The sequence below is a fragment of the Meriones unguiculatus genome, chromosome 1 (assembly GCF_030254825.1).
Source record: "Meriones unguiculatus strain TT.TT164.6M chromosome 1, Bangor_MerUng_6.1, whole genome shotgun sequence".
In the NCBI taxonomy this organism is placed as follows: Eukaryota; Metazoa; Chordata; class Mammalia; order Rodentia; family Muridae; genus Meriones; species Meriones unguiculatus.
Window position 1 is genome coordinate 30,454,381 of NC_083349.1, and position 11,075 is coordinate 30,465,455.

The 11,075-nt window shown below is 41.0% G+C and overlaps 1 protein-coding gene across 1 annotated transcript; it reads left to right on the forward strand.

The window, feature by feature from the left end:
• Positions 1 to 9,660: 9,660 nt before the first annotated feature.
• LOC110565761 (olfactory receptor 5B3-like) lies at positions 9,661 to 10,715 on the forward strand. The gene has a single exon (XM_021663521.1). It carries the CDS (start codon positions 9,677 to 9,679, stop codon positions 10,619 to 10,621), a length of 945 nt encoding a protein of 314 aa, XP_021519196.1. The 5' UTR covers positions 9,661 to 9,676; the 3' UTR covers positions 10,622 to 10,715.
• The last annotated feature ends 360 nt before the right edge of the window (positions 10,716 to 11,075 follow it).

Consider the following 11,075-nt stretch of genomic DNA (forward strand, 5'->3'; position numbering starts at 1 on the left):
CAACGCTTGTGGAGCTGACCAATACATCATCATGTTTAAGACCCACTCCAAGAAATAGAAACCATAAATGCACTATTTACTTGGCCAAGATTCTGAGACTAGATAGGCCAGAGACCTAGAGGGAAAACAGATATTGCTGTTCTGCTAAAGGAACCTACCAGTAAAAAGACTCCTAAGAATATTCTGCTATATTCATAGATCAATGTCTTGCTCAGCCATCATCAGGAACACGTCTTCCTGCCGTGGATGGTAATAAGGGCAGAGAGCTACAGTTGGACTTTGTACAAAGAGTGACAGGCTTTGAAACATCCTAACCAAGATATCTACATCAATTTCTTCCCCCTCAGAGCTCATGAAATTTGTGTAAGAGGAGGCAGAAAGAGTGTTAGAGCCAGAGGATCTTGGAGGACACCAAGGAAACAAGGCCCTCTAAATCATCATGGCCATAGCTCATATGAACACAGAGACTGAGGCAGCACACACAGGCCCTGCACAGGTTTTGGCCTGGTGGGATGCCATTGCTGAGGGTGGAAGTGGACTTAAATCCACATACCTCACCAAGAAGCTATCACCAGTTGATAACCAGTCATAAATGAAAAATCAGGTTTTTTTTCTAATGGATGGAATCTCACTGTGTGTACAAATCATTCAAACCACTTGTAAGTCCCGCCTTATGACCAGCAGTAGATGGCCAACACAAAATTAACTTAATGACATTTTTGAGGCTTTTTTTTCCTCCTCATAATTCCTTGTCTGAGCTCTTCTTCCTCCTCCTTTTCCTCCTCTTCTTCCTCATCCTCGTTCTGCTCCTCCTTATCCTCTTCCTTGTCCATGTTCTCCTCCTCCTCTTCTTCCTTTTCCTTCTTCTTTCTGGATTTGTTTTTGTTTGTTTGTTTGTTTGTTTGTTTGTTTTTGTTTTTTAAAGGGGATTTCTCTGCATGCCAATGTGTGTGTATCTATGTGTTTCTTATGCTTTTTCTTTGGTTCTCAATTTTTCTGTTTTGTCCTATTCAGGTTTGTTTTTATTTTATTATTATGTTTTCTTTTTTAGATACCTGTTTATTTACTAATGAAGAAGAACATGAAAGGATGTGGATTTAGGTGGGTGGGGAGAAGGAAATGGAAGAATTTGGGAAAGTCAGAATATGTTGTGTGGAAAAAAAAATTTCAAATAAAATATTAAAAGTAAAACATACCAAAATTGCAGTAAATAAGGGTAGCTTAAACCTGAAAAAAAGAGAAATATTTCAAAAAACACATTTTGCCTAGAAATTAGAGAAATAAAAATCAAAAGAACTTTGACATTTCATATTACCAGAGTTAAAATGGCAAAACTCAACAAAACAACTGAAAACAAATGCTGACAAAGAGCTCTCTTCCACTGTTGGTGGGAATGCATACTGGTACAGCCACTGTGGAAATCAGTAGAAAGAATTCTCGTTCTGTTGCTCTCCTTGTGGAGACCCTGTCCTCTCCAGCTCTTACTATTTCCCAGTTCTTACCTAAAATTCCGTTCACCTGCCCAATAGTTGCCCATCAGGCTCAGCATCTGCTTTGATAGTCTGAAGGGCAGAGGCTTTCAGAGGCCCTCTGTGGTAGGTTCCTAGGTTGTTTCCTGTTTTCTTCTTCTTCTGATGTCCATCCTCTTTGCCTTTCCGGATAGGGATTGGACATTTTAGTTAGGGTCCTCTCTCTTGCTTAGTTTCTTTAGATGCACAGGTTTTAGTGGGTTTGTCCTATGTTGTATGTCTATATGAGTGAGTATATACCATGTGTGTCTTTTTGCTTCTGGGACAACTCACTCAGGATGATCCTTTCCAGATCCCACCATTTACCTGCAAATTTCATGATTTCCTTATTTTTCATTGCTGAGTAATATTCCATTGTGTAGATGTACCACAATTTCTGCATCCATTCTTCAGTTGAGGGGCATCTGGGTTGTTTCCAGCTTCTGGCTATTACAAATAAAGCTGCTACAAACATGGTTGAGCAAATGTCCTTTTTGTGTACTTGAGCCTCTTTTGGATATATGCCCAGTAGTGGTATGGCTGGATCTTGAGGAAGCGCTATTCCTAGTTGTCTGAGAAAGCGCCAGATTGATTTCCAGAGTGGTTGTACAAGTTTACATTCCCACCAGCAGTGGAGAAGGGTTCCCCTTTCTCCACATTGAACAAGAAAATTTGAACACAGGGAACTTCCCAGAGACTCATACTCCAACCAAGGACTATTCATGGAGATAACCCAGAACCCCTGCACAGATGTAGCCCAGGGCAGTTCAGAGTCCAATTGGGTTACATAGTAATGTGAAGAGGGACTGCCTCTGACATAATCTGATTGGCCTGCTCTTTGAAAACCTCCTTCTGGGGGGGGAGCAGCCTTACCAGGCCATAGTAGAGGACAATACAGCCACTTTTGATGTGAACTGACAGACTAAGATCAGAAAGGAGAGGAGAACCTCCCCTATTAGTGGACTTGGGGAGTGGCATGCAAGCAGAGGGAGGAGGGAGGGTGGGATTGGGAGGGGAGGAGGGAGGGGCTTATGGGGGGATGCAGAATGAATAAAGTGTAATTGATGAAAAATTTAAGAAAAAAGGGAAAAAAATAATTTAAGAACCTTAAATGACTTTCAAAATTGGAGGAAAACATGGAGTTAGTCAATTGGCATGGAGCACGTCTCGCCCCTGGGGGCAATGGTCTCCTGAACCTACTCAGACCTCGGACACCACCACTGCTAGTTCTAGAACTGACACAGGATGTTCCAACGAGGGGTTAAGGCTTCTCATAATATTTCCTATAAGCCCACACCTGTTTGTCTATATCCCCCATTTTTATTCATTATTAGCCAGATAGAGCCAAGTAATTGTGGTAATGATACTTGCTTTTTTGCCCAATGCTGGAATGCTAGTAAATTTAGGTATGCCCTGGTTACTCGCATGCCTCACTGGGTGCCTGTGCCCATTGATGCCCCTCACGCTATGACTCTCTTCAGACAGAAAAGGGATCTTGGAACTACAGCCACCATTGTTACTACCATCTCATTGGCGGCTGTTGGAGCTACCACCAGGACATTAGCCATGAGTCATACTGGGCAGACTGCTCAGACCCTGAATAATCTTTTAGCCAATGTAGCTCATGCCTTAGTTGTACATAAAGGAATTAATGCTCAACTAAAAGGAAGCTTGATGGTGTTCAATCAGAGGATTGACCTCTTGCAGGAGCAAATTGATACCCTATGGCAAATGGCTCAACCAGGCTGTCAATGAAAGTATGCTGGACTTTGTGTCACTAGCATACAACATGAGAATTTTTCCTGTGCTGCAAATCTGTCTAAACAATTGTCGAGCTATATTTTAGGTAATTGGACTGGAGAATTCGATACTACGATGGAGCAGCTGAGAGTGGCCATTGTCACAGTAAATTCTACCAGAGTGGACGCAGGACTGGCCACAGGATTATCAACATGGATTGCTGCAGCCATGAATCATCTGAAGGAATGGGTGGGCATGGGAGCGTTAGCAGGCCTTCTGGTGTTGGTCTCCTTGGTTTGCCTGTGGTATATATGCAAGATTAGAGTCTCACAACAGTGTGATGCAGCCATGATCATTCAGGCCTTTACAGCCATTGAAACAGGACATTCTCCCCAAGCATGGTTGGATACCATAAAAAGCTAAAATGATACGCTCAGGATGCGAGGCTAAGCACTGCACTCAGGGTCAGCCGCTTTGGACCCAGAGAAGAGCATGTCTGATTGCATGCGGGTTGATGCCCCAGGTCCCGCCTCTGAGGAAAAGGTATCAGATGGGTCTGATGCTCTTTGGGTGGATGACACCTAAATGAACATCTGTACAAAGTCCCAATTTATTTCTAATATCAGAGATCAGACCTCTACTCTTGCCTGATGCGTCTAAAACAAAAAGGGGGAACTGTAGAGAGCTGCGGAATGCTATGCCTTAAAGATGGAGCTGGTTTCCGCCTTCCACCTTCCCGATGGTGAGTGCTCTCTGTCACGAACAACTCCACATTTGGCTAAGGCCGAGGATCTGGCTTGCTTCCATGTATGTGGACCTATCTGCATTGCCCACATGGCACGCCTGGGTTGGCTACCCAGAGGCTATTTAAACTGTGGGCTGGCTTTCCCCAGGGTCCGAGGATTGTTCAAGGTTCCTGAATAAACTGCATTGAAAAAATAAATAAATAAATAAAAAAGAATTCTCAAAAAGACTAAAAATAAAGTTTCGCTGTGATCCAGCTATCCTATTCCCTGTGAATGACCAGAGGACTTGACATCCTACTTCACAGATACTTACTCAGCCCTGTTCAATGTTGCTGTATCCATAATAGCTAGGACATGGAATCAACTGGGGGGTGGATACTGAAAATGTAGTAATCAACACTATGGAAGACTATTCAGCTTAAATAGAAATGAAATAATTATCTTTGCAGGTAAATGGATGGAGCTAAAAAAACATAATTTTGAGTGAGATTACCCAGATCCAGAAACATGTAAATCACACATTCTTTCACTGGGGGCTCCTATCTCTGTATTCTTAGATATAAGTGTAGTTTTGTGTTGTTTTTATTTTTTATTTTTTTTACTCATTTTACATCCTTGTTGTAGCCCAATCTCTCCTCCCCTCTCAGTTTCACCCTCCCTTCCTTTCCCACCCTGCCCAGCTCATCATGTTGCATCAGGACTGAATGTATCCTCTTCCACTGTGGCCTGGCAAGGCAGTCTCACCAGGGGAAAGGGCATTCCCTCAATCTCTGCTCTATCATCTTTATCCAGGCACATCTTGTAGCATTTTTATGGTTTTCACGCATATGACTAATAAATGCTTGACTAAATTTTTTGTTGGATACTTGATTAACTTTGACAGTTTGATCTTCCTTGGGTTTCAGCCTGTTTGTTTTTATTTTGTTTTGGTTTGGTTTTTGAGATGGGTCCATTGTGTAGCCTGGCTATCTTGGAACTCAGTATGTAGACTAACCTCCAACTGACAGAGATTCATCTGCCTCTCTCTGCTTGCTGGGGTTACATATGTGGGCTACCATGAACAGCTTGTTAGTGCTTCAAATGGAAAAAAATGTTTCTTTTTGGAGTATTTGATGATAGTGGACTAAAACAATTGATTTGTAGGGTCTAAAATTTTGCTGTTTCTAAATTTTAAGTTAATATATTTAATATGTTTTGTATATTTTTTAAAGATTTTAAAAATGCATAAATGGCGGCTAGGTTACAGTCAGTATTATGGGGTAACCTAATACTAACTATTAAATGGCCATAGTAATAAATTGTTCTCTAAGTTCTATTCTTTTTTGTTGTTTGTTTGTTTGTTTGTTTGTTTGTTTGAGATAGGGTGTGTCTTTGTAGTTATCAAAGTCCTAGAATTCTCTATGTAGATGAGGCTGACTAGAATCTTTCTGCCTCTTCCTCCCGAGTACAGGAGTCAAAGGCAAACACCACCATACCTGGTCAAGTTCTTAGGTTTATACTAATAGATTGGTACATCTCCCAACCATCATCAGAGCAGCCTGTGGGGGCCATTATCAGTCACAGAACCACAGAACTTATGTTTAAGCAATGGTGAATTTCTTTTATTTTTATATTGCTAAATGTATATTAAAGAGAGATGTCTAATTTTATTCTCCTGATATGTTTGACAGGAGCTGGTATCAGGAAATGCTGACTTGACAGACTGAGCAAGGAAGATTTCCTAGCAGTGTCTCTGTTCATACGGAAAAAAAAGCTTTGAAAACACATAATGATGTTAGTCCCGGTAGGGTGATGTGAATATACCTTTCACCAAATTGTATACTTCATATACTAAAAATGTTTATTTAGTGTTGTTTATAAATTATACATTAATTAGAAAGAGAAGAACCAATGGATGATACAAACATGTGTAAACACACTTCAATCCTGTAGCTTGGTCCCAGCTGGGAGTTTGTTTCTCTTTTAGGAAGGTGAAATGAGGACCTACAGATGTCCTCATGGGGAATGTCCCCGAGAGCTCAATGAATCAATAATGCCCAGCTAGTTCACATGCTTTGCTCTCTGAAGTCCAGCATTAGCTTAGAACACCATATACACAGTGGCCACATGTAGTCATCATTAAGTCATCTGAATGTTGGTACTCATACATACACACCAACCTTCTTCTGACCTAGAGATTTCCTGAATCTTCAGCCACAGTTGAGAAAAACACCAGGATAAAAACTGTATTGAGCAACCTCAGAGAAGTGACCAGTCAGCAAGCACTTCTGTGTATCTTCCTCCACTTATGCTCCACAGACACAATTCTTCTGCATGACATAGGAGAGGTGATGTTATAGTGTTTCCTTTGCAAACAAGAAGGAAGTAAGAGAGCCCTCTAAAAACACAGGGAATGCATTGTAATCTCATAGCTGAGCGGTTTTTAGTGTCTTTCTCTTTCCTGTTTTTCTTTTTTATTATTGTGTGTTTTGCTGCTTTAAAAAGCTCAGCTCATTTTGATTATTCCCTGCCCCGGAACCCCTCTGAGGATCCCTGTGCATTACTCCATGGGGGGACTTCTCATTGCAAACACACTGCTCAGAACTGATGGTCACTCTTGTTCAAGGAGCAAGGTAAGATTTTGAAGTCACCCTCTGCTTTTAGTTTAAAGTACAGCTCACACAAAAGTAGCATTAGAAAAACCACTGTGAGTCATTTTATCAGAGTTCAAGGATTTGAGCCATTTTCTAAAGCACAGAGTTAAATCTGGCTTGCAAATATTAAAATTTTGTCATTGGAGAACTGAATGGTGGTTATGAACTATCAATGTTCTGGTTTCTAAGAATCCTAGAGCAAATCGTAGAGATGAGGTGCTGTCTGGTCAAGTATTATTTTGATTTTATTTGTTATATGTATCATTGGAGACTGATTTTTGGAGGTTTATTTATTTTTAAGTCTATTAGTAGTTTGCTTATACATATGTCTGTGAATCACATGTAAGCCAAGCTGGTCAAAGCCAGAACAGTCATTGGACCCACTTGGAAACAGAAGTACAGATGACTACGAGCTGCCATGTGGATGCTGGGATTTGCACTTAGGTCATTTGAAAGAGTCCTTAGTGCTCTTAACCACTGAGCCATCTCTCCAGTAGCAACTTCACACTGGAGGTTAAAAGAGTAAGATAAAATGATTAGCTTTTTAATGTATAAAAGGATCACAAAAAAAGCAAAAGGCTTGACATTCCTTTTAACATTAAAGAAATTTCCTTTAGTGCCATAACTTTATTTTTCAACCTATCTGTAGACATTTATTCATAGACCATCCATATAAGTAAAAGCAAATAGGATGAAACTGGTTTTCATATTGAATCTTGGTACTTTGTAACAGCTGTAGAAATATTACTTAATTTCATAAATAATCAATTGCCTTCATGGTAAATAAGAAATACTAACATCTGATTTATGCATATATAAGCATATTTACATGCTCACTAGTTAGACTCATACCAACTCCATACTGTATGTTGTAGCACCTAATACATTCAGAAAGTGATTGTACGTTAAGTCTAGCATGGCCTTCTCCAGGGCCCGACTTGTCAGGTGAGCTGTTAAAAGGCGTAGAAGATGAACAATAAGAAGACATAGTTGGTAAAGGACAGATACACGCTAAGAGATTGACAGTCAAACAAAAGGATTCAAATGTATTGTGTTAATGTCAGAAAAGGTTCAAACAAAAATTTCAAATGTAGATTTTTTTTTCACTGAAACAGCCTGTGAGTTTAAATACAGCTCACAATCTATTACCGTTCAAGTTCAGATGTTTGTGTTCCAATCAAGTCATGGCAGACATAAGCAAAAGAGAGAGAACAAACGCAAGCTGGAATATAGATTCTCGAGAAGCTATTTAACAAACAAGTGGCTCACACTGACTGCATAAGGAATCAGATGAACAGAGCGTGAGTTCCTGAGTGTCACATAAAGACCTATAGGAATGTGCACACAGAAAAGGAAATTGGGGAAGGAGATTTCCAGACTGCAGTGCTCATGCGCACCTGATACCGTACGTGTTGCCACAAACTTTTCTCAGATCGCAAGAAGGTCAGTGTTCCATTCTCCTACCTGGTGATGATGATGGTGATGGTGATGAGGACAGAGCCAGCCATTATGCAACTCAGCTAGACATAGTGTTTTGTGCACTTAGAAAAGAGATTTTTCTCATTTAATTTTACACAGCAATAACTCAACACTGAACACATTACCATCTTTATTCTTTAGATGTAGAAAATCTGGCGTAGAGTTGGTCCATGGGCAGTGGTTCTTAGGCTACAAATGTAAGGCTGACATGCAATTCTCCCCAGATCCAAAGTTCTCTATCCAGTGCTGCCTGGAACCCCGAGCTCCTTCGTTATAAATATCTCTGCATCTACAGAAGCCTCCCTCCCTTGTTCCAGTCAGCTCACTCGAGTTGTCGTGCAAGTGTCTCTGACAGAGTTCGCTGGGAGAAGCCATAAGACTGAGGTGAACCAGCAAACACAATAGCTGATTATGAATGGCAACTTGATTTAAGCATAGGTCACACCATTGAACTTGATAACTATTTTGCCTGGGACCAAAGTTTGGTTTGAAAATTAGTGTATTTTTCAACAAGATTATAATATCAGCCACCGATGTTCTGTTGTCTAAGAAAAAGTACTCGTTATTTAAATTTGTGGAGAAATCAGGGAGAATATATGCAAACATGTCCACAGCACAGTCCCGGTACATTGCACACATGGAAGTCTGCTGGTGCTTGAGGATGGGAAATGATAAAAGGTTTGATTTAATAGGGTCAGAAGTGTCACATTGGATAATCCATTAAAATTTTAAGTTGGTGCTGGAGAAACAACCCAGCCACAAAGAGCACACACTGCTCTTGCAGAGGACATGAGTTCTGTTGTCAGTAGCCATGTTGGGTGGTTCACAACCACCTATCACTCCAGCTTCAGGGGAACCGAGGACCCTGAACTCTACAAGACACATCCACATACATAAAAACAAGTCTCGGAAACTATTACAGTTTCAAAACATTAGTTCACAAATATGTTTGACTTAAAAACTGTAGTGGTGAGTTTTGGCAATCCTTCATTCAACTGCCTGAATTCCCACAGAAATACAAAGAATTAATCATTGACTGATGTAGTGGAACATGCCTTTAAGCCCACAGTCCAGGAGGCAGAAGCAGGCAGATTCCAAGAGGTTTGAGGGAGGCCTGGTCTACGTAGCAAGTTCCAGGTCATCCAGGGGTCCAAACTGAGATGCTCTTTCAAACAATTAGCATTAAGATTATACTCCTAGTATTGTTATTGCTATGAGTATGATAGTATAATGTGTGTGTGTGTGTGTGTGTGTGTGAGTGTGTGTGTGTGTGTTATGTATGTGCATGCCATGGACTTTGTGGCTGTCAGAGGACAACTTTGACGTGTTATTTCTCTACTTTCGCTGTGGAATCTGAAAATTGAACTCAAGTGATCTGTCTTAAGACAAGTACTTCTAGCCAGCCTCACTGGCCCTACATATTAGGAATCTTTACAATGCATGTTTTTATCACAATGAAATAGTGCCTGGCAGTGCTACAAAGACATTTCAATGTCTTGGTAATTTCTATATTAGATGCTCTTTGCTCTTTCCTTATTTTCCCTACAGGGCAGCTCTTGATTCCCAAATAATGCTGATGGAGAACAGGACAGAGGTGACAGAATTCATCCTCCTAGGACTAACCAATGCCCCAGAACTGCAGGTCCCTCTGTTTATCATACTCAGCCTTATCTATTTCATCAATGTGCTTGGAAACTTAGGAATGATTGTGCTGATTCTCTGGGACCCTCGACTCCACACTCCCATGTATTGTTTCCTTGCTAACCTTTCTCTGGTGGACATCTTTTACTCCTCGGCTGTCATTCCAACAGTTTTGGCTGGACTTCTCATAGGAAACAAAGTTGTCTCTTACAATGCTTGTGTTGCTCAGATGTTCTTATTTGCAGCCTTTGTCACGACAGAAGATTTCCTTCTGGCTGCAATGGCCTTTGATCGCTATGCAGCAGTGTGTAAACCCTTGCACTATACCACTATCATGACTCCAACTGTGTGTGTATGTCTCACCGTGGCCTGCTATGCCGGTGGTTTCCTGAATTCCTCCATCCACACTGGAGACACATTCAGGCTTTCCTTCTGTGGGTCCAATGTGGTCCATCACTTTTTCTGCGATGTTCCGGCAGTCATGGTTCTCTCCTGCTCTGACAGGCATGTCAGCGAGATGGTCCTTGTTTATGGAGCAAGCTTTGTTATCTGTTCTGCACTCCTCCTGATTTTGATATCCTACACGTTCATCTTCATCACCATCTTCAAGATGCGCTCAGCTGCAGGATACCAGAAAGCTATGTCCACCTGTGTTTCTCACTTCACTGCTGTCTCCATTTTTTATGGGACCCTTATTTTCATGTACTTGCAACCCAGCTCCAGCCACTCCATGGACACTGACAAAACTGTGTCTGTGTTCTACACCATGGTCATCCCCATGCTGAACCCTGTGGTCTACAGCCTGAGGAACAAAGAGGTGAAAAGTGCATTCAAGAAAGTGGTGGAGAAGACAAAATATTCCCTAGGGTTTTGAGTTTAGTTTTGTATGGTGCACGGTACTGTAGCATCATGCTTCTCAGATTTTTTTCTAGGTACCTTGTGCCATTTCAGGTTCACCCTAATGTTAAGGAGAATAATCAATACCCTTGTCTTTTCAAATGCTTGGGTTTTGTTTTGTTTTGTTTTGTTTAGGAAATGGAAACAATGATGTAATTGCAATGTCTGTTTTAGAATGGCTAAAGGGAAGTTTAACACGTGTTGGTTATGTTTTCCTAAACATTCATGGATCAGCCTTTTTAATAATAATTTTTATTTTTATATTAATCACAGGTTGTTTACTTTGTATCCCAGCCATAGGCCCCTCTCTCATTCCCTCCCAATCCCACCATCCCTCCCTCATCTCCTCCCTGCCCCTTTCCAAGTCCACTGATAGGGGAGGACCTCCTCCCCTTCCATGGATCAGACTTTTAAAATTTATTATTATTATT

What these genes read in the sequence shown, in the direction of transcription:
- LOC110565761 (XM_021663521.1), top strand. Translation starts at nt 9,677, where the DNA reads ATGCTGATGGAGAACAGGACAGAGGTGACAGAATTCATCCTCCTAGGA.